Source organism: Labeo rohita, chromosome 20, assembly GCF_022985175.1.
Source record: "Labeo rohita strain BAU-BD-2019 chromosome 20, IGBB_LRoh.1.0, whole genome shotgun sequence".
In the NCBI taxonomy this organism is placed as follows: domain Eukaryota; kingdom Metazoa; phylum Chordata; class Actinopteri; order Cypriniformes; family Cyprinidae; genus Labeo; species Labeo rohita.
In genome coordinates, this window is record NC_066888.1 from 25235509 (window position 1) to 25260519 (window position 25011).

Genomic DNA, 25011 nt, shown 5'->3' on the forward strand with positions numbered 1-25011 from the left:
CGTGCTGCAGTGCCTGAGATATTCTTACTGTTATTAGAGGAAGCAGGTCACCTCCATGGTACCCAGAGAAAATAAATGTGACCTCTTGACTTGCAGTGTTCCCAGCAAGGAGCAAATAAATGTGGAAAGCCCAGAAGACCCGCTGCTCTTCCTGCTATTACTCAGCATTATGGCCCAGATGAAACTCAGCCCACTCACAGCACAGGCAATGTGAAAGATGTCACAAGAAACTCATGAGGCAGGAAGAGACCGACACAGGGGTTCTGAAACACTGCATGATCTTATAATGGTGAATAGAAGGGATGCATATGGGAAAGATAAAGAGGTATTATATGAGACTGGAAAATGTTAACGTATCAGTCTATATTCCTGACAACATGGAAACTTGTTCAGTAAGTTTTCCAAAGCCATATGGTAGCTTGTGTGATGCACAGTATTCAAAGCAATTTTATCATTTAATCTGGAAGTGGATATTTTTGTTTGTTTCTTAAACAAAGCCAACATATGGATTCAGAAGACTTGCAGTATATAGTGCATATGGACTTTTTTGTGGAGTACTATGAGTTTTATAGACTACTATGAGTAGTTGTTGTATGGCAAGTGCAGTGTATAATTTATTCAAAATACAAACATAATATTTCTAACTCTCTGAAGATTTTAGCATGGAAATTGACATAACAATGTTAATGTATTTGGTCTTGGTGAATTAGATTTGCTATGTTGCTGCTGTTGGTTATTGCTGTTGTTGTAGATTATTGCTGCTGCTGCAAAGTACTTACAGGAACTTGCTACTGTAATACATATGCGGATATGACCCTGGACAACAAAACCATTCATAAGTAGCACGGGTATATTTGTAGCAATAGCCAACAATACATTGTATGGATCAAAATGATCAATTTTCTTTTATGCCAAAAATCATTAGGATATTAAGTAAAGATCATGTTCCATGGAAATATTTTGTAAATTTCCTACCCTAAATAAATTAAAACTTTATTTTTGATTAGTAATATGCATTGCTAAGAACTTCATTTGGACAACTTTAAAGGCGATTTTCTCAATATTTTGATTTTTTTTTTTTCACCCTCAGATTCCAGATATTCAAATAGTTGTATCTTGGCCAAATATTGTCCTGTCCTAGAAAACCATACAATCAGTTCATCTTTCAGACTATGTACAAATCTCAGTTTCAAAAAATTGACGCCTTATGACTGGTTTTGTAGTCCAGGGTCATATATGGTGCTCTGAGTGTTTAAGACATACTGCTGCAGCCCAAGTAGCATATAAAATAACCCATAGCAGATCTATACAGGTGGAGCTGAGGATGTGGAGGGACTCACTCTGAAAGCACGCTACAAAATGCTCTAGTGAATGCTAACCAGCCATTTAAATGTAAAGCAGCAAGCTCTTTGCTTGCAAATGCAACATGAACCAATCAGCTTGTGCCAAGTAGTCTAACGCTAACATCAGTTTGCGTTGACAACACATCAGCCTGCGCCATCTAGAGTTTAATGACAGAACTTTGAATTTACCAACGAGAGTACAGCCTGTTCTCTTGCAGTACTGTATTTACAAAATTAAATAATTTGGATATCAGACCGAAAAAAAAAACAAACAAAAAAAAAGGCAGGTGAACATGAAAATTAGGGATGTAATGATATTATCATTATCTTGATATCACCATAGCAAAATTGTGTCAATATTATTCTGGCCACATGATGATATGAAACAATAGGTCTCACTCTCTGACAGTATGTGGTTCTTATGGAAAAGCAGAAATACCTCAGTTACTCCAGTACACAAGATTATGCATAATTTTCCATTTCTGACACCAATTTGTCACAGAGAATAAAGAAAGTCAAACAGTACTCAAGTTTTTAAACAGCTATTCAAATTTTTTATGAGACAACACCAAATACAAGAGAACAGAGCACTGTCATTTAGCAAAATACTCACTGAAAATATCTTTCAAGTCACCTTAATTTCTATAGCGTTTCATACAATATAGACAGTTTCAAAGCAGATTGTTTCGAAGCTCTGCTCATAAGTTCTTACATAACAACAAGCACTTTGTGTGCTTAAACTAAAGTATAAATATATCATTGGTCAGGCAGTTTTCTTTGCATTTCTCTTAAAAAATAAATAAATAAATAAATTAATTAATTAATAATAATAAGTAAATAATCTGTTACATTGATGGCATATGAATGTTGGTGTAGGTTTGAAAAGCTGTTTGTTCAAATTAAAATCGGAAAAAACATCTCACAACTGAACATTCATCTGTGTGAACACACCTTAAGCATTTGTGTCTGGCCAGAGGAGAACTGGCCCCCCCGACTGAGCCTGGTTTCTCCCAAGGTTTTTTTCTCCATTTGTCACCGATGGAGTTTTGGTTCCTTGTCGCTGTCGCCTCTGCCTTGCTTAGTTGGGGACACTTTATCTTCACACAATATTGTATTTAATTTTGTTGTATTTGATTAACTACCTTTACCTGAAAATTGAGTGTTTACTGTTGCCCTTTGCATTGTTGATGTACTATTTCCTATTTAATACTGTACAGCCGCCTTGTCACAATTCGGTATTGTTAAAGGCGGTATATAAATAAAGGTGATTTGATTTGATTTGATTTGATTTGATTTGTGACCCAGGACCACAAAACCAGTCATAAGGGTCCATTTTTTGAAATTGAGAATTACACATCATCTGAAAGCAAATAAATAAGCTATCCATTGATCTATGGTTTGTTAGGATAGGACAATATTTGGCTGAAATACAACTATTTGAAAATCTGGAATCTGAGGGTGCAAAAAAATCAAAATAATGGGAAAATCGCCTTTAAAGTTGTCCAAATGAAATTCTTAACAAATTACGTTTTTTTATATACTTACGATGGGAAATTTACAAAATATCTTCATGGAACATGATCTTTATTTAATAACCTAATGATTTTTGGTATAAAAGAAAAATTGATCATTTTGACCCATATAATGTATTGTTGGCTATTGCTACGAATATACCCATGCTACAATATGACTGGTTTTGTGGTCCAGGGTCACATTTTACTTGTCAGAATCCACTCAAATAAACTAAATCCACATCAAACATTATTTCCTGCTTTATTATAGTGTAGGTTTCACTCAAAAAAGCCAACTGTACAATGTAACTTGCCTTTGTAGATGCTTCCATGATGTTAGACAATAAAAATTCCAATCTATTTTTGGATACACAGGGCTTCTAGCCATTTAACAAAATAAACTCCTTAGCTACTGACATTCATGCATGACAAGGACACAAAACATAAAAATTGTCAGCAAGTGCTGTCAGGACAGAGAGATATATGCCAAAGATCCTTGTGGTCCTGGTTGCCAAACTCTAACATTTACTAAATTACCAAATGCACTATAATGTAGTTCAATTAGAACAGATTCCACTGATTCCAAAGGGTGCGATGAAGCATTACAAACACCCATCCAAATGAAGGATGTGGAATCAATGATGACCTTGTAGGTCTGACAGAATGTGTGATGTAAAAAATGAGCGTGTCAGACTTCAAAGAATGATGGTCAGTCAAGCAAAGGCATGATGCACTGAGATTAAGTGTATTTTTTGGTAATGAATGGTGTGCGGTGTGAATGGAGAGAGCTGTCAAAACAAGTCTATGAGGCAAACCTCTTCGCAGACAATCAAACTAACCACCAGGTAAAATCATTAGACAGAAAATCATTTAAATAGGTGCATTTATAAACACAATCACCTGAAAGACAAGATAAAGTGGTCAAATTTGAATCAATGAGCAATTCAGGACAAAAGTGGTTTGTGAAACTACTGTAATCTGTCTTTTTCTGTAGATATCCATAATGAGGCACTTTAGTCTGTTACTATATTGACATACTAACATTTTCTAAACATAATAACCCTGTTTATTTGTACCTCAGAATGAAGGATGTCAATGTGACAGGCTTAATATCTCTCAAAATCAGCTATGCCGTACGTACCCTAAACAAGTTGGAAGTTCCTGCCCTACCTTGACCTCCCGACTGGTGAACACCTCCACGTCCACCGCGCAGGCGATGAGGGTGGAGATATTACAGTCCACGCTCCTGGAGGGCATGCTGGGCTCACTCAGATTGAAGGGATGACTGGCCCCTGACAGAGTATGTGTGAGGAGCGCGTCTGAATGCACGCGAGGCTGTGTGTGAGTGTTTGGATGTGCTGCTTTCCTGCTCTGAAGAGCCTCCTGTAACTCTCAGACGTGTGTGTGTGTGTACGCAAAAGCCCCCACCCTCCTCTCTCTCTCTCTCTCACTCCGTGCAGTGACATCACTGCCTCTCTTTATGAATGCTCGCTTGCACTTGTACACAGCTGAGCTGTTTTATTATTCATACGCTAAGTCTTTTCCCTCCTATTTTGCCTCCTGTAGCTGGGTCCAAAAACTATTTTATGTGGCTTGAGTGTGAAATACAATAAGATATTTTGTATTTCAACACCCTTCCACTTTTTATTTTTGTCAGTTTATTCCATTATCACTCTGATAGGGCAAAGGAAGACAGGAGAGTGACTCAGCACTGCAGATTAATATAGAGTCGCATCACAGAAACACTAGTAAGCCGGTGGAAAAAAGAGCTCTAGAACAAGAAGGATGGCAAGAGAGAGAGAGAAAGATGAGGTCTGTGGATCCCGGCAAGACGGATATATTATTAATATCTCAGTCATTTACGTGACATCATTCAGCATGCAACAAAAAGGCATTCAAGGGGGAGGTTTCTAAGTATAGGTAGCTATTTTTGTTTCTGCAGCTTGACGTCACACTGTATTGATGATTATATAAAATCTAAAAAAAAAAAAAAAAAAAAAAAAAAAAAAAAAAGTAGTACAAAACACTTATGTTTAGTTGCCACCTACAGTAGGCTGAAATGGACTTATTCAGTTTTTGGATATGATTCTTTAGGGTCTTAATGAAAAGTCTATAATATACTTTGGTTACAAATTCTCAATGGTAGTGTAAAACAACACCCTTTTTACCTTGTCAAAATCAGCTCTGAAAAATTCATCCTGTTCTGGTCGAGGTTGCTTTAAATGTTAATGAGCTCTGCTCGCCCCTCTCTTCTCTCTGTGGAGTGATGAGCCTGTTTACTTTAGTTGCGTTTAGCCACTAAACTTACTAATTAGCATGTTATTAGGAAAGGTTATCGCAAAGATTCATTAAAAAAAACCCTTATAACTCACTTCTGCTGTAAGTGAAGCTGGATCATGAATGATTCGCGTGAACATAGTGGTGTCGTGGTGTGACATCACAGGCATCTAAAAATGACTCGATTTGAAAAAGGGGACATTATTTTTATTTTGAATATTTACAGTAATTCTGTAATCATTTTATTGACAATAAAGTAATATAGTGATTAATTTAAAGTGCTTTTTATTCAGCCATTAGGTTTTCTAAATACTATGATAAACAATATTATAGGGCTGTCAACGATTAATCGCGATTAATCGCATACAAAATAAAAGTTTAAGTTTGCCTAATATATGTGTGTGTACTGTGTATAATTTTTGTGTATATATAAATACAAACACATTCATGTATATATTTAATAAATATTTACAAGGATATTTATTTATTATGATTTTTATATAATTTATATTATATATAAATAAAATCATTTTGTATATTAATAACATATTTCTCATATATATACACATTAATTTGTGTGTATTTATATATACATAATAATTGCACACAGTACACACACATATATTAGGCAAACTTAAACTTTTATTTTGTATGCGATTAATCGCGATTAATCGTTGACAGCCCTACAATATTAGTATTGATATGAATATGTGTATATGAAAGTGCTAAGATAGAAATGTTTCAATAACATATACATATACTGTATATTTTATATTAAAATGTTAAAGAAAAAAACATTTTAAGTAACTTTTTAAAACAGTTGTGTCATTTTTTACCTGAATTCTTTGATGAATAGAAAGACCAAAGATCAACATTTTTTTAATTATAGAAATAAATACTTTTATTTAGCAAGGATGCTTTAAATTGATTAAAAGTGATGATAAAGACATAATGTTACACAGCATTTCTTTTTCAAAAAAATGGTGTTCTTCTGAACTTACTATTCATCAAAGGAACAGAAAGGAAAAAATTCTACTCAGCTCTTTTCAACACGATAATAATAATAATAATAATAATAAATGTTTTTTGAGCAGCAAATCAGGTGGATCAAATAAATGCGGGCTTGCTGAGCAGAAAAGACTTTTGACTGGTATATATTTCGTCTTATTAAAGTTGCAAAAGTAATTTAGTCAAAAGCAGTAAGAGATTTTCTTCTTTGTTGTTTGAGTAACATGAATGACAGAGAGCAGAAATATTAGACTGCTGTCACTTTAAGAGCTACCCGGATCCAATATACTGTTAAAAGTGTGTTTTCTTTCTCAGATGACCTAAATTACTCTGTTTACAGCATTTTGACACATACAAGTGTGTGCATTTAGCTGTTCAAGGCCTATAAAGCAGCAACTTTGTTCAAAACTCCCACACTGTATGAACACCGTCTTCACGTGCGCATGCCTCTGACAGCACTCAGAACTCAGACAGTGCGTGTGTATAGCGAAATTAGTGGTCTTTCACTGCTGATTGCTTTTCGATGGCTTTAAATCTCTTGCTTTTAAACAACAATGCTTAAAAACGCATGCAAACGATACGTTTTCATGACCAAGTAGCACAGCGTCAGATGAGCGTGTAATCTTGATAAAGACAATAATCCAAAATCTCTACCAGTTGACAGATTTCTAGTGGTTAATCTTGTGTACCGGTTTATCGCCCACCTCTAGTTAGCAGTATTAGTTATTATATAAACAAATGCATGGATGTGACATCAAATAAGATTTTAGATTATTGATACAATCTACATGAAACTCTCACAGCCTATGTAGGAAATCGGTTGCCTGGAACATTTATAGATTATACAAACAAATCTGACCGCTAAATGTCACAACTGTCCAATGAGAATTAGAATCCAGGTAACAGAGGAATATAAATCAGGGTCAGAATGGAAAAACAGCAATAGAATGGGGACAAAAACAGATATAGAGCATGTGAGATACAATCGGAAAGGTCAGTAGCTGTCCTAAATGAAGCATGCTAAAAGACTCCAGACAGTTGAGTCATCACATTGTCTGCACTGCGTCCCCAGAAGATCATGTTTACTTTTCCAGCACTCCGACGGCACTGATAGAATGGACCTGTGCGAGTATGTTACGTTGTCCCTTCTCGATGGAAGCACTGGTTTTATCGGAGCGAGTCAATAAATGAACAGCTTAAATGACTCTGGCACCAAGGCAACCTTGAGAGGGGAAATGGCCTCACTACATAACACCTGGTGCAGAAAAGCCCAGATGGAAGCTGCTAATCTAAGCAGGCTTGACAATAATGGATGGATATGAGGCTCCTGGTATACACGCCAATTGGGCGAGATGATAGTGACTGTGCAAATGGCATGAGGGTCCTTGAGGATGACAAGGCTAGAACAGAGTAATACTTCCTGAGATGCCATGAGACTTTTTTAATTAGGAGGAGAGGATAGCCATGACAACACCATCAGTAACACGTACACACAAAAACACTGTTAGATAAATTGGATGCTATGTCATGTACTAATTTATTTTTTTTATGTTTGTGTTTGAATACTTAGCAATAAACCTCAAATAAAAGGTATTTTATACTTGTAATCAATGGCTTATAGTCAGTTTTACGTAAGGTCAATCATTGTACTGATAATTCAGTTACATAATTTGCATAAGACGCACTAAAAATAACTATTACGTTTTAGGGTTGCAAAGGGGTGGATAATTTCCTGTAAATTTCTAGAAACTTTCCAAAAATTCATGAAAGATTCCAAAATTTACCAGTGATAATGGTTCTAATTCTAGAACCATTATATATAAAAAATTATTATATGCAGTGGCTTCCCCCACTTTACTTTATGATATTTAATGCCAGTTTATCAGGAAATGAGAATTTTGTTCTCTTTGACTATTTGGATGGAAATTAATGCTATCGCCTGATGGTGTGAACACTAATATGGTTATAGTTACCGTTGGGGTGAAAAGTTTACACACACCTTGCAGAATCTGCAAAATGTTAATTATTTTACCAAAATAAGAGGGATCAAACAAAATGCATGTTATTTTTTTTATTTAGTACTGACCTGAATAAAATATTTACATATAGTCCACAAGAAAAATATAATGGTTAAATTTATTAAAATGACCCCATTCAAAAGTTTTCATACATGATTCTTAATATTGTGTTGTTACCTGAATGTTCAACAACTGTCTTTTTTGATTAGTGATAGCTGTTGTGATAGTTCCCTTGTTTGTCCTGAACAGTTAAACTGCCTGCTGTTCTTCAGAACAATTCAGGTTCCATGAATTCTTTGGTTTTTCTGCATTTTTGTGTATGTAAACCCTTTCCAACAATGACTGTATGACTTTGAGATGCATCTTTTAACACTGAGGACAGCTGAGGGACTCGTATGCAACTATTACAGAAGGTTCAAATGCTCACTGATGCTCCAGAAGGAAAAACGATGCATTAAGAGCCAGGGGTGAAATCTTTTGAACAGAATGAAGATGTGTACATTTTTCCTATTTTGCCTATATATCACTTTTTTTTTTCATTTACTACTGTCCTTCAGAAGCTACAGAAGATAGTTTCTTCTGAAGAACCTTCTGTAGTAGTTGCATATGAGTCCCTTAGTTGTCCTCAGTGGGAAAAGCTGGATGTTAAAATTATATTGTCATTGTTGGAAAGGGTTACAAAAATGCTAAGAATTTGTGCGACCTGAAGGATTTTTCTGAAGAACAGCAGGCAGTTTAATTGTTCAGGACAAACAAGGGACTCATGAACAACTATCACTAAACAAAAAAAAAAAAAAAAACAGAGCTGTAGATCATTTAGGTAACAACACAACAGCAGTATTAAGAATCAAGTGTATGCTAGCTTTTGAACAGGGTCATTTTTATAAATTTAACTATTATTTTCTCTTGTGGACTATTATGTAAATGTCTTCTAAATATCCTATTTAGGTCAGTACATTTTGTATGATCCCACTTATTTAGGTGAAATAATTAACATTTTGCAGATTCTGCAATGTGTATGTAAACTTTTGACCTCAATTGTATCTTTATAGTTTCTATCCTAAGTGTAAACAGCAAGCCTTAAGCATATATTACAACAGTACCTTTTTTGACTTCTAAATGTTTTTTCGCTTCAAATTAAAGGGTGAAATTTTGTGATTCATATTGGGAAAAATACTTTATTAAATAAATAATTTTCCTGGAATGTCCATATGGAATATGGAGCATCTGTGGAGAAAATGAACGGGGAAAAATACTTCTGAAAATGTGAGTTGTCACGGTTGAGCTTTACTGAAATGAATTGAATTGGATTGAATTGAATTGAATTTGTCACTATGGCTTCTTTCAATATTTTTATATTATATGGCAAGAGCATTCATTCCAGACAAGGAGATTGTGACTTGTGTAACTATTCTGAATGCTAATCTTTCCCCACTGTTTTTCTCCATGCATGTCATGGAAATGCCGCTATGGCTAGTCTGTGAGCCTAGTCAGTTGTGATATGTTTCTTCCAGTCTCAGTTTGCAATTTTTTTAAATGCTTTTCAATGCTTTCTTGAACTAGGTCAGGCCATTGTTTCTGGACAGTTCAGGGGTTGTTGGTCTATTCAATTATTGTAGTGTAACAATTTGCTGTCTGTACACACTAAAAGGATCATGTAATTTGCACTTTGATTCCTTATTAGAAAAATGTGATGAATTTTGCATACGTAAAGCATGTTATCACACCTGCATCTGTACATAGATTCATGACTTTTAAATCTACAATTATTAATGATAACTGACTAAAGTGCAATAATATTTGTTAACATTATTAATGAAAGTCATTATAAAATGAACAAAAGAATGGGGTTGTGACTTTGTTGGACGAAGTTCAATGTGTAAACCAAAAATAATATTTGGCTGAACTACATGTTCTGAATTGGAGGAAATTCAATTTAAAAGGTTAAAAACTTTGCAAAGTCTTTGCACTTTACAAGAGTTGTAAACACATTGTGAAATTCATTTCATGCCAAGGAGGATGTAGGAGTTCAAAAGGAAGTAGCAGATAGTGTGGGAAAGCACGACAGAGCAGTTGGCACTTGCACCCAGTCCCATCCAAATTAGATTTTTTTTGTGTGTGTTTAATATGCAAATATCGGGTTAAACTGGGCTGGTAAATCTGGTGTTATACCTGCTTGCATTAAAAGTTTTGTTATTTTACCATTATTTATGTACTATTTTAGTGTTTAGCAATATTTTCAGCTAGCTTTTTTGTTTTCAGTATTTAATTTTAGTAATTTTGTTATGTGCTTTTGTCATTTTTCATAGTTTTTGTTTTTCTTAAAATTTCTATTTAGCTTTAATTTATTTCAGTTTTAGTTTTGGTAATTTTACCTTATTTCAGTTTAGTTAGTCAACATTTTTTTTTTTTTTTTTAATATTTAACATTTTTAATGTTTTTCACCTAATATGTCAATTTTTATTGTATTTCAGCTTTATTTCAGTTAACAAAGATGTTTTTTTATATATATTTTAAAAAAAGTATATGGAACACTGATTAAAAGCATAGATTTTAGACCAATGGCATATTGTGAACAGGACTAAACGGCGTGATGTGACACAACCTAAATAGCTAACTGTGCTGCTGTGCCACGATGTTGGCAGCTTTAGATGATTAACACTACAAGATGGGATTTATCATTTGGGGCTTTGTTGTGCTGTACCTGGCAAAGACACTGTGTTAAGCACACACTAAATCAACAGTGGGTTTTTTTTTGTTCAGAACATCACTACTTTGCTCACTTACACATGAACTAATCATTTGCTGAGTAAACAGGTTCTCATACTGACCAGCAGGCACTTTTCCACTCATTCTACAATAAATCATTATAGAAATCATGTTATTCCTGCTCTATCTTCACATTCAATTTAGCTCATGCTCGAGCATCAGGTAATGTCAGACAGGGCAGGAAACCATGTGACATAATAAATAAGCAGTCTGACTGACAATGATGCAGTCCTCCCTTAGTCATTCATTACTTTCATTCTCTCTCTCTCGCTCTCTTTCTCTCTCTCCCTGTATGTGTCTCAGGGGTTGGTCACACTCTACAGGTGCGGAATAGCAATAGCAGTGGCAGTATTCCGGAGACTCTAAACCAATCTATCTGGGCTTTGTTATGGAAATGTTGTAATCCCCAGGTTCCTCCAGCACAGCGCTGAACACAGTCTGCAATAAATTCACATACACAGACTCAGCGCTCAGACACGTAAACATTATGCAAAAAAAAGTCAGATTGGCAGAGAAAAGCTATGCAGTGGTAAAAGTTGACTTAAAGAAGATGATGATGGATGGATGGAGTGCAGAAAATTTCAATAGCTGTGTGTGTGCTTGTGTGTGTGTCTGTGTATATATATATATGCTTAATGAATAAATGCATGTATGAAAAGATATAAAATATTGCTGTGCATAGCAAATGACAGCAGATTTAGTGGAAAAAATACATGCAAGTAATACAGGGTTCAGCTTCATAGTATTTATACCTCAGTGTAGGTAAGTGCTAGTGCAAGTGGGTACATTAGCACAGGTCACATACATGAGGAGGGTCGTAAGAGTCATCTGGTAAGGAATGGCATCTGAATACATGCATTATGCAGGAACAAAAAAACAAGCGCTGATCGCGTTCATCGCTTTCCACAGACATAAACAAAACAGATGCCTCTGTTTTTGCAAAATAAAAGGTCTGAAGTATCACCTATATGAGCGAAACACTGCAAATAGTTACACAGAAGATCAGCAAATTCATAACATGTTACTGTATTCATTACATGTTATGTTGATTAGCTGATTGAAGCCTGAGGACTGATGGTACAAGGCCCTGTTGGAATTGCTCAGTTTCTATAAAATGAATCACATTTTTGAGGGCCTAAACATGCTCAAAAACTCCTGAAACTTGGCACACGCACCAAAAGTGGTGCAGATTTACATCTTATATGGGTTTCAGAAGTGGGTGTGTCAATATGGGTCGATAGCGCCATCTATAAATTTTAATGAAGTGCCTCTCGAGCTGTGTTTCACATACATGTATGAAATTCGGTAGACACATGTAACACACCTATACCTACCAAAAAGTCCCTTGGTACGAAGTCCGAAACCCAACAGGAAGTCTGTTATTTTGAATTTTCTCTGCAAGTTTTGTGGTGTTTTTCCCATTTTCAGGCATTTATTCATTTATATCAGGGATTTATACAGATTCCTACAGATTTAAACAGATCAACACCAAATTTGGTCAGTGTAATCTAACGCCCTTTGTGATGTTAAATTACAAAGATCTTGAGTTTTCGATGAAGGGCGTGTCCGTGGCGGCCTGACAAATTTTGATGTTTCACCATGTTAGAGGAAGTTGTTATAACTCAGCCATACAATGTCTGGTCTGCCCCAAACCTCACTCATTCGATAAGAGCTCTTGCCTGAACACATCTACAGGCCAATATACAATAATGTTATAATCAAATTTATGTTTAATGTTATCAGCAAATTTATGAGACTTAAGCATGTGAATTTTTTTGTAAAAGTGAAGCACGAGATGCGCTTTGGAACATTCTCAGTATTAGTAATACTAGATAAAATGATCACTAGGTTTTAGACACATAAATGATTATTTTTATGTGCTAACAGACAAAATCACATGCACTCACACATTCACACTCTCTTGAGCACTGTTATCATTAGATATACCTAAAGGAGATTCAGGTGGCCAGATGTCCTTTATTTCCTCTCTGGACATGTTTAATTTGATGAAGCAGATAGTGTTCCTGCGTCTGCAGGGAGCGGCCGGAGAGAGGAGATTATTAGCTCAAACTGAAACCACCTGAATATACTGCACAGCAGACTCCTGTGTGTGTTCAAATGTTGAACCACCAGTGATCTGCAGCAATAGATGAAGATGAAGGGAGATGAAGAGTGCGTGTGAAGGGCCTGTCTGGAATGATGATCCGACTTACACTGACCTTCCGGGGTAATGTTGAGGTGAAAAAAAGGGGGTTGAGAACAAGATAGGAGAAACTGAGCATGTGTGTCAGGGATACGTAAAGACTAAGGATATGTTTGCAATTGCGTACTAGTATGCTATCACTTTTTCTGCAGTATGCATTATTTACTTTCCATATGCTTGAATTTTTTGGAAATTTTCTGTAGGGTACAACCAAAGCACACGTGGTATTACTTTCTTATGGAAGACCAATCCTGCCGAAAAAAAAAAATAATAATTTAGATAATTTATATGAATAAATTAGTCAAATGTAAAAATAAATACAGAAAATAATTAATAAAGAAAAACAAAATAAAAAATGTATTCAGGATTAAATATAAATACAAATGAATTATATTTGTTTTATCAAATCATTTATACTTTTTTTTTTTTCCTATTATCACATTCATTCACACTACCAGTGAAAAGTTTTTGAACAGTAAGAATTTTATTGTTTTTAAATAAGTGTCTTTTGCTAACCAAGCCTGCATTTATTTGATCCAAAGCAAAATCTGTAAAATTTTACAATATTTTTACTACTTAAAATAGCTTTTCTATTTAAATATATTTTAAAATGTAATTTATTCCTGTGATTTTAAAGCTGATTTTTTTAAATGATGCTGAAAATTTAGCTTTGATCACAGAATTAAACTACATTTTAAAATGTGTAAATAGAAAGCAGTTATTTAAAATACAGTAAAAATATTTCACAATATTATTGATTTTGCTGTATTTTGGATCAAATAAATACAGGCTTGATGAGCGGAAAATAAATCTTTAAAAACCATTTAAAAATCTTACTGTTCAAAAACTTTTCACTGGTAGTGTATTTGTTTATCTATAATTTATTTATGCATTTATTTTTAATTTCTGCAGGTTTGGTTCTTCATAATTTCTGGGTACCACATATATATATTAATCGCTACATACTATTTTACATAAAATTTAAAAATGAGATTTCTAAACATATAAAATATGTTTTGCATGTCAAATTAATATAATATAATGTAATATAATATAATATAATATAATATAATGTATCTTTTCTAATAAATTAATACTTTTATTCAGCAAGGATGCATCATATTTTTTTTAAAAAGTGATAATGAAGACATTTATAATGTTACAAAAAACTGTTTCAAATAAATTTTTTAAAAATAAGCATATTTAAATGATTTCTAATCGACCATTTGACACTGAAAACTGGAGTATCAGATGCTGAAAATTCAGATTTGCCATCACAAGAATAAATTACACTTTAAAATCTATTAAAATATAAAACTATTATTAAAAAAGCTACTTTACTTTAAATTGTAACAATAATTCACAGTAGTACTGTTTTTTTTTATTGTATTTTTCACCAAACAGGCTAAAACTACAGACATGTAAATTCAAACAATACAAAATGATTGGTGTACAATACATTATATACTGTACAGCATGCTAGTATTCCATTCCAAATATAGCCACAGAAAAGAAAAATGGGGAACAAAAAGACAAGAGTGTTTGAAATGAAAGAGCAGTGAAACAAGGAGACAAACACACAATGAGAATGAGAGGGGGATGAGGAAAGGAAGAAGAGAGGACAGCAGCGAGCTGATTAATGGCACTGCTGATGAAAGGCTAGTATTGACGTCAGACACACAATAGACGGAGAAGAAAGTGAGAGAGAGCGAGGGAGAAAGCCTTTCACTCTGTAGCTCGCACACACACCATATTCGTGGAATATATGGACACATAATTTCATTCAAGTAGACAATGTTACATTCTCTCACACTCAGGACAGTTTTAAAGCAGAATGAATTTCCCTTTGATGAGCACTCTACAAGATCCTTTTCATCCTGAATTAGCTTTATAAGACTGAATTGTGAATAATAGAACTTTATAAATTGCTACTTCGCTCAGAGCCGTAGCCTAGCAGCTCCAACACACTGAGCTACGATGCTAGTACAGCTAATATATCACTAACTACACTATTTAAAAGTGATGGTGCCAAATATAAGCCTTGTATCTTGCTTATGAGCACAATGATAACAGACTGACCATTTATATCTCAGATTCCTTCTCAAGTCTCTTCTGTTCAACAAGGATGCATGCATTGATTAAAAATACAGTAATATTGTTACAGTTTAAAATAACTGTTTTCTATTTGAATACATTTTAAAATGTAATTTATTTCTGTGATGCAAAGCTGAATTTTCAGCATCATTACTTCAGTCTTCAGTGTCACATGATCCTTCAGAAATCATTCTAATATGCTGATTTGCTGCTTGTTATTATAAGTGTTGAAAACAGTTGTGCTTTTTAGCATTTTTGTGGAAGCCATGATGCATTTTTCTTAGGATTAGGATATAAATACAATATATTTTCTGCAAAATGACCTATTCGAGAGTCATAACCTCAGTCTTGTCATCTAGAGCTGTGGTGCGGTGTTTAACCTTGGTCATCATTTCTGCTAGTAATATTCTCATTCTCCTGACATGACCTTAATCTTTGCTCCAAACACATGCTCAAGGTCAAAGCGCTGTCTCATGTGGCCTGTCGTGGGCAGCAGAGCCAGCCGGTTACCTTGGTGACATCAGAGTACCAGCAGAGAAGGAGGGGGGCAGGGATGCTGCGGATACTGCCTGCTTAAAGAATGTCATGTCTGATAGATCTGTCTCTATGGGATCAGGGCCAATTTCAAAGAGATTAGGGACAATTTCGATGGGATTTAGTACATTTCATATTGGATTTTAGTTGACCCAAAGAACAATTTATGACGGGGATTAAACAGAGATAAAATTAGGTTGAGAGCAGACTCCAAAAAAGCAGCCAGATGTGTTCAACTTAAGAAAACCTGGAGAGATTGAGAAAGCCTAGCTATGAGATACTTGAGCATGACAGTCTGAATTTTAGAATGATAGGTGAAAGCTATGGAAACCGTTTATAAAAATTAAAAAAAGGTAATTGCAACTCTTTATCTCACAATTCTGACTTTTCTTGCAATCGCAAGTTTACATTTTGCAATTCTGACTTTTTTCTCAAAATTGTGAGATATAAACTTTCATTTGCGTGTTATAAAGTCAGAATTGCGAGGTATGTAGTCAGAATTGAGAGATATAAAGTCATAATTTTTACTTTTTTTCTCTGAATTGCGTGATTGTAAACTTTGCGCTTTGACCTTTTCTCACAGTGGTGAGTTTATATCTCACAATTCCTACATTTTTTTCTCACAATTCTGACTTTTTTTTCATAATTGTGAGTTTCTATTTTGTAAACCAATTATCTTTTTTATTTTTATTAGAAAGCTGTATGTAATACATTAAAATATCAAACAAATTAAAATATATGTAGACACTACCATTGAAAAGTTTGGGGTCAGTGAGTTTTTTAAAATTTATTTTATTGTTTTTTTTAGAAATGAACAGTGTTGGGGGTAACGCATTACAAGTAACGCAAATTACGTAATCAGATTACTTTTTTTCAAGGAACTAGTAAAGTATTGCATTATTTTTTTAATTGCAAAAAAATATCTGAGTTACTTTTTCAATTAAGTAATACAGTTACTTTGTTTTTACCACTGACTGATTGACAGCTCTCCTGTTCCCATGTTGAGGGAAATCGGAAATAAGTGCAGGGGACTCATATGCCACAAACCTGCAATAATTAAATTTGTTAAATAACACATATCCTTCATGTATATAATCCCATTGTAGTAGCTAATGTTTTTGTTGCTGACCTTCCAATTCAACCACACCAGTAAGCAAAAATGACTAACATTAAACTAACATTTTACACTAACATTTTAAATTAACATTTGTGCTTCTCTGTACTTCTCCTGCGTTCTACTGTACAGATGTGAATTCACATTTCCTTCAGCATGAGGCTTATTCATTTTACTTTTGCTGTGAAAGGGCTTTACGTTTGCCAAAAATAGAAATTTTAATGCAGGCCAACCCAGATTTTAAAGATCAAAAGTAGGGCTGGTCGATTAATCGAAAAGGAAATTCAGAACCTCTAACTGACCTAATTTTGCCATGTCGGTTATTTCGTTGTTTTAATCCTATTAATACTTTCCCCCTAAAAACATACTAACGTAGTAGGCACTATACGGACGTGACAGTTGCACTTGCGTCCTTTGCAGCGTCTTGCACATGAATGGCGCATTAAAAGAATTTACATTTTACATGTAGTGCTGATCATCAGATACCATTAATACTGTTCAGTGGACCAATCAGAAGACCCCAGAGGCAGGGAAAGCATTGCAAGCCTTTAACTTGGATCTTCTTTAAACAAATGCTGAATAGAGAAAGAGCAGGGCACTATCTTAGTGATCTTGTCCTAATGCTTACTCCGCCATGAAAATAAGTTAACACTATATAACCAAATAAATAAGAAACATGATTTTTATTACTATAAAAAAGTATTACTTTTAGTAATAGTATTAAAATTACTTTTATTACTATAAAAAAATCAAAACGACAAGTTCTTTTTCGGGAGACTAACAGATAAAGCAGCAATACTGCTATCTACCGTGTATTGTTTAATGAATATTGAGCAACCTAAGCCATGTAGCACAGAAATTATGCTTTCACTTCACTTTAAAATGAAACACATGAGGAAACAAGCCCTTATGAAAATTTATGCCACGATCATATGAATTTAAGACTTGCTGCTCTGATTTAAGACCTTTTAAGACTTTTTTAATTTCTATACATTGAAATTGATCTAAGAAAAATGACAATATAGGCATTTACAATATTACAGTTAAAATGTTTATTTACAAATAAATTAAATTCCTTTGAACTTTCTATTCATCAGAAATCCTGAAAAAATGTTTCATTGTTTACACAAAAATATTAGGCAGCACAGCACAACTGTTTTTAACATTGATAACAATAAGAAATGTTTCTTGAGCACCAAATCAGCATATTAGAATGATTTCTGAAGGATCATGTGACACTGAAGACTGGAGTAATGATGCTAAAAATGCATCTTATAGGAATAAATTACATATTAAAAATACATTAACGTTAGTGCGTTGCCATATCCTGATTCAAATGATAAACCAGTTTGAATTCTGCACACAGTGTGAATTTTTAAAAAACAAAAAGTGGTTAAGCAATATAGACAGCGTCATGAAATCCCTGTTAACTACACTTCTGACTAGTGGTTAGAGAACTATTAATAACAACTAACTATTCAACTGGGAAAAAAAAGTCTACTGTAAACTGCCGTTAACAGAAGCTCGAGAGGCTGAAGATGAACGCAAAGAGGAGAAAATACTGTAGCGGTCAGAGCAAGATCACTGTACATGATGAGCACATTTTTTGAAGAAAATCCTAAACACTGAATTGGGAGGTTATTTGAGTTTATCTCTGAGGGGAACTGACTGTCTATAGAAAAGTTTACATGTCATTTTGTCATCATCTTACCTTCATATAATTAATGTTAATAGCATTTAAAAGCATAGCGTTGCTTTGTTTACAGCAGTACCGAGGAAATGCTAAATTGCAGCTGTTCCATAAGTGCCACCTGCTGTCAGAGAGTGAATATGCATTTTCATTCAGCCTGTCTGCTGTTTCTGTTTTGTGCAGATATGGTTTATACAGCATAATTTTACAAAGTTATGGTAAGACCATTTTGTTTTTGCTTTAAATTCTGAAATTATATGATCTAATTTACATCAAAAACTGCTCTGCAACTGTTTCATGCATTCTGATTCATATAAACACAATCAAAGGGGAAGAACCGTGATTAACTGCGAAACTGTGAGAATCCTAAAAAAACATGATAGGTACAGGTATTTTTTAAAAATGTACTGTATTTTAAACACATTAAAACCAAGCCAAAATATTTGAATGTTAGGCCTATAGTGTATATTTATGCAATTTTTATTCAAACTGTAATTGTTTTAAATATTCCAAAAGTTTTAAAATATTATTTTTGTTCATATATATTAGCCTTGGCAAGACAGTGTGTTTTTTTTTTTTAATCCTAACTTTGTTAGAAATATCATTTTATCACTATTTTGAAATGGTGAAACGTTCATGACCTTTCAGAAAATGTCAAAAATTCTCCTGTGATATATGTATAAACACAGTTGGACTTTGTTAGTGGACAAATGCAATAAACAACTGAGCGTGTTACAAATGTGTTTTACGAGCGTTTATTTTCTAAAAATTCATGTGGCCAAATGTGCCCATAGTTGAAGAAACGCCCATAAACAAATCTGGAGCTGATGTGGTCAGTGCAGTTTGCTGATGCACAGGAGGTTTAAATTCATGCAGGTGCCTGTAGTTTAACAGGAGGGAGTGGATCTGTGCTCTAAAGTGCTGTTTCCCCCCAAAGGCCATCCGCAGTAGTGTTACACATTGCTTGGCACGTACAACAGCACACAGTCGTGCACACACACTTCTGATAAAGCCAGGAAAAGGCCTATTTACACAAACGATTCCTATCTCTAAGTAAAACACAACAGCTGCACAACCAACAGCTGACTTCCATAAACACACTCATGCATGCTCTCAAATGCACTCTCTCAGTGTCTCTGAAGCGGTGACAGGCAGTAGAACTGCATTAACCACTTGGCGGCCGAGCGGTGACACTGAAGGACTAACGTGGTGCAGTGACGCCTGCTTGCGCATGAGTCACGCTGGCTCTGATCCGAGCTCTGCGGCGTGAGCGCTGAACATGGCAGCCGGGCCATACAACACCAGTCAAGCATGAGACAGCCAGTGTGCTGCTGCCAATCAGGAGCATCACAGCCTTGCAGGCCTGATGTGGGGCTTAAAGCTCTCCTGTACAGCACAGTTCCAGAAGCATCTCAATCATAGGAAAGCTACTGAGCCTTTCACAGTGATGTTGCGCTCTCAGCTATTTCTGGAAACAGATTCAAATGCCAAATGCATAAATGTAAATGTAGGTGCAATGAGAGTTGCCTGTTTCTGCCAACATTTGGACATGTACAGCAATGCAACAAAGCTGAAAAAAGTTAATCTTAATGCAAATGAGCAGTGACATGATTTGGAAATGTGGAAATAATAACATGCTTTGAATGCTTAAGGAATTAACAAGATGTTTTGATTTTTAAATCTTAATTGTGACATTTTGTCTGAATGTCAGCGTTTATGAGATTTATTCCATTTCAAATACTACTGAGGCTAGTTCACTTTTTATTTATCACTGGATAATAGTGATCAGTGTTTTTATATTACACTAGATTTAAACATCATAAAATCCCTTCTGTACAGTTTACTGTTATTCAGCTAAACTGAATCAACACTGAACTAAATACAGCTGAATAATGACACTATGAGAGCTGCTTTACAGCTAAAATTATATCTGTTTAATAATTAATATAATCTTTACAACAGTTAAAAGCACAGTGACAGTAACTGGCAGCTTTATGTGTGAAATCTAAGTTACTCAATATGACCTTCTTGTTTGTTATAGCTATAAAATGCAGTATTGTACCTTTTTTTGTTATTATTAAGTTGGCTTCTTCTTAGATGAAATTTTAAAATGTATCTTCTTCTACAGCTTTCAAGCTACATCCACCATCCATATATATATATATATATATATATTTTTTTTTTTTTTTTTTTCTTTTTCTTTTCTAACTGATCTGGCTTACAGTTTTCGTAAACCAGACTATCAAACTCACCATAAATCACTTTGCCCTTCATTAAGGGGGTTAGAACTTTGGACAATCACAAGCAAAAGCTTAATGACTATGTTAGAACAACATGCTAAATCATTTCAGCAACATACTAAAACATGTTAGCAACATGTTAATCATGTTAAAACATGCTAATCTTGCTAGAAACATGGTAACAGCGTGTTAAAAACATGCTTATCATGCTAGAAACATGTTAAAAATATGCTAATCATGTTAAACATGGTAGCCACACGTCAATCATGTTAGAAACATGCTAGCAACATGGTAATAATGTTAGAAACATGTTAGCAACAGGTTAACAACATGCTAAAATATGCTTATCATGTTAAAAACATGCTAACATGCCAGTAATGTTAGAAACATGCTAACAACTTCCTAATCGCACTAAAAACATGCTAGCAACATGTTAGTAATATGGTAATCTTGCTAAAAACGCAAATCATGTTAAAAGCTTGCTAAAACATGCTAGCAACATGTTAGTCATGTTAGAAACATGTTAGCAAGATGTTAAACAACATAATAATCATGGCATCAACATGCTAATAATGTTAAAAACATGGTAATCATGCTATAAACATGCTAGCAACATGGTAATCATGTTAACAACATGCTAATAATCGTGAAACATGTTAACAACAGGCTAACAAACATGTTAATCATGTTAGAAACATGATACCATGCTACTCATGCTAGAAATGTGCTACCAATATGCTAATCTTGCTAAAAACATGTGAATCATGTTAAAACCATGCTATCAACATGGTAATCATGTTAAAAACATGGTAGTAACATGCCAATCATGTTAAAAACATAATAGAAACATGTTAATCAAATAGAAAAAATGCTAAAAACATGTAAATCATGTTAAAAACATTTTATTCATGATGAAACAAGCTATCAACATGCTAATCATGTTAAACACGGTAGCGACATCAGTCATGCTAACCACATGCTGGTAATAATGCTAGAAACGTTAGCAGGTTAACAGCATGCTAATCATGCTAAAACATGTTAATCATGCTAGAAACATGTTAATATGCTAGTCTTGCTAAAAACGTGTATCATGTTAAAAACATGCTAATCATGCTAAAACATGCTAGCAACATATTAGTCATGTTAGAAACTTGTTAGCAACATGTTAAAAATGTCAATCATGCTATAAACATGTTAATTATATTAACATGGTAGGAACATGTCAATCATGTTAGAAACTTGCTAACAATATGATAATCACACTAAAAACGTGCTAGCAACATGTTAATAACATGCTAATCTTGCTAGAAACGTTAGCAATATGTCAGAAACATGCTAACAACATCCTAATCACACTAAAAACGTGCTAGCAACATGTTAGTAATTTGCTAATCTTGTTAGAAGCTTGTTAACAACATGCTGACAACATGCTAATACTGTATGTTAGAAACATGCTACCAACATCCTAATTATGCTAAAACATGCTAACAACATGTTAACCCTGGTGAAAAAAACAGCATATGCTGGTAGGTATGTTTTGATGCTGGTTTAAGATGGTCCTTTGCTGGTTTATGGTGGTCCTTAGCTGGTTTATGCTGGTCCTTGACCAGTAACATGACCAGCATAAACCAGCAAAAGACCAGCATAAACCAGCAAAGGACCATCTTAAACCAGCATCAAAACATACCTAACCAGAATATGCTGTTTTTTTCAACAGGGAAATCATGTTACGAATGTGCTTAATCATGCTAGCAACATGCTATCAACATCTAAACTTTCAAACCTCAAGCTTTTTACAACTGCTTCAAACTTTCAGTCTAGGCTTTCTCGAGCCAACTTAAAAGTTTGTTTTGCTTCATTGATGAAATATGAGCAGAATGAATTTCAGTGTAAATCATTCATAAATCCATCCTTACATATTTTTTCAAACTGAACTGAGTGCAACAATATACGTAAATTATTTTTACAATACAACACATACTACAAAAATTTGTTCTGCCCATGTTTTAAAGAACAAATCCATAGTTACTAAATGTTGAAAGAGTAAATATATAATTGGATGTCAGCAAGAACAGAATAAAAGCAATTTATTATCAACAATAGTCTGAAAATAGATTTGACTTCTGTCATCACATCACTAAACTTCCCGTTCAGCCAAGTTCCTGTCAGCTACAGTATATTTGGTCCCCATTCACACCAGTGGAAACCGAATGCACTTGTTGCATTTGCATTGAAATGAGAAGGAAGATCTGGCAGTCCTGCGCTGCCGCGTGTTTATTTGTCTGGGCCCGTGACCGAGAATTCAATCTCATCAGAGCTATTTTAACTGCATGGAGACAACTCATCACTTCTGCTTATTTGAAGAGAAAATGAGCATTGAGCACTGTCAAATAAACCAGTTCCAGTTCTGAGTCCCAGACTCCCTGGGAAAACAGAGTGGTCTCCATGTCTATCTCAAAAGTTAAATATGGAACGTTTGGAAGATTGCGATATACGGAAAAAGAGCTGGACAGGTCAGTCTTTTTTTATGCGTCTAATCAAAGGCTTTCAAAAAGTAGATGCAAGCTTCACCTTATAATTAGGATTTAGTGCCAAGACAAAAACACCTCATCTCAAAAGGGTTCAGAGGTTGGTGTGGCCCATTACTGGCAGTTGCTCAAGACATGCATGCTACATCATTATAAAGTCACAGCTGCGATCTGGGATCCGAACATGCTCCGTACACAGATAGAGATTAGCAAAGCCCATACGTCATTATCAGAAGATAATCCTCCACCCCTGAGCCCAGGCTCTCTGCCGTGTTATTGTTTGAAAAAGTTCTTCCATTTCATTCCAGTCGACTGAGTTATATTTAGATACCTGTAATACCAGAGGACTTGGGCCGACAGGACTGGTATTAACAAATCTGATTGATTGTGTTATCAGTGGATTAGAGGAGTATATTTAGACTTTCTGTGAAAGGTGAGATGTTCTGGGATAAACTTGGATTGACTAAGAATGTAAAGCCTAATAATTTACCTGTTTGAGAAAAAAGGTGGTGCGTTCGCACTGACAAAGAAAGGCAATATAACTTAGTCCGTGTAGATGGTGCTTTGTTAAACTGAATTGCGAGTGGTTAGTTAAAAAGATGCAAATGATGCAATTTTGAGTGTTTCCGTGCCACTTTTGTGAAGTTTGCTGTTTTATATGACTTCATCTGCACATTTGATTTGTTTGACTGCTAAAGAAAAACCCAGGAAGGACAAAGCTGTACGCCACAGTGCTGTCAATATCAAATGTTTTGTGGTGACTTCGAGTCTAGCTTGCAGACAACATAGTTTATATTGGTCAATTTAACAAAATAACTTTGGATGCCAGGAAATATAATACAGTCACATTTGTCTGGGCATTATTGATTCGATTTTGATTGCATTCTTGTTTCTGAACTGCAGGGGGCTTGATATCAAAATCTTGTTTGCGATAGAAATATATTTATGTAATAATGACAGCAGAAAAGTCTTGCCCATTTAAACTGGATTTAGATTTAAGCATCAAGTTGAAAAGTTGAACAGTTATTGTAGGTAAAAGTGATTGTCAAATTCTGTAGAAGAAATCAAAATATACATTTTATTTAATTGAAAACACAGCTGTGGATCATTCAGGTAACAACACAGTATTAAGAATCAAGTGTATGTAAACTTTTGAACAGGGTTTTGAACATTTTCTCTTGTGGACTATACGTAAACGTCTTTTATGTGAAATATCTCATTCAGGTCAGTACTAAATAAAAATAACTTGCTTTCTGTATGATCCCTCTTATTTTGGTAAAATAATTAACAAACAACCAACCATAAAGTTTGTAGACAAACTTTAAGGTTGGCTTAAGAAAGCCACCCTGGTAAAAAAAAAAAACAAAATATGCTGGTAGGTATGTTTTGATGCTGGTTTAAGCTGGTCCTTAGCTGGTTTAAGCTGGTTCTTTGCTGGTTTATGCTGGTCATGTTGCTGGTCAAGGACCAGGATAAACCAGCAAAGGACCAGCACAAACCAACATCAAAACATACCTACCAGCATATGCTGTTTTTTTCACCAGGGCAGTTGTAAAAGCTTTAAGTTTAAAAGATAAATAAATAGTTTAAGTTGTTAGGGTACTCTTGGTGGTACTCAGGCTGGTTGCTAAGGTGTTACTAACATGGTAGCATCATTAACAAGTTACTAACATGTTGCTAGC

General features: G+C 34.6%; 1 protein-coding gene across 2 annotated transcripts in view; it reads right to left on the bottom strand.

Moving 5' to 3' along the window:
* Positions 1–25011, bottom strand: part of rcan2 (regulator of calcineurin 2) — an 81541-nt gene that overhangs the window by 24516 nt on the left and 32014 nt on the right. Inside the window, exon 1 of one of the 2 annotated variants that reach the window (XM_051138271.1) lies at positions 4025–4251. The exons of the other annotated variant lie outside the window; for it this stretch is intronic. Coding sequence (XP_050994228.1) covers positions 4025–4111 — 87 coding nt within the window. The 5' untranslated portion in view covers positions 4112–4251. Of the gene's footprint in view, positions 1–4024; positions 4252–25011 lie in introns of those variants that run through there. 2 annotated transcript variants of the gene reach the window in all.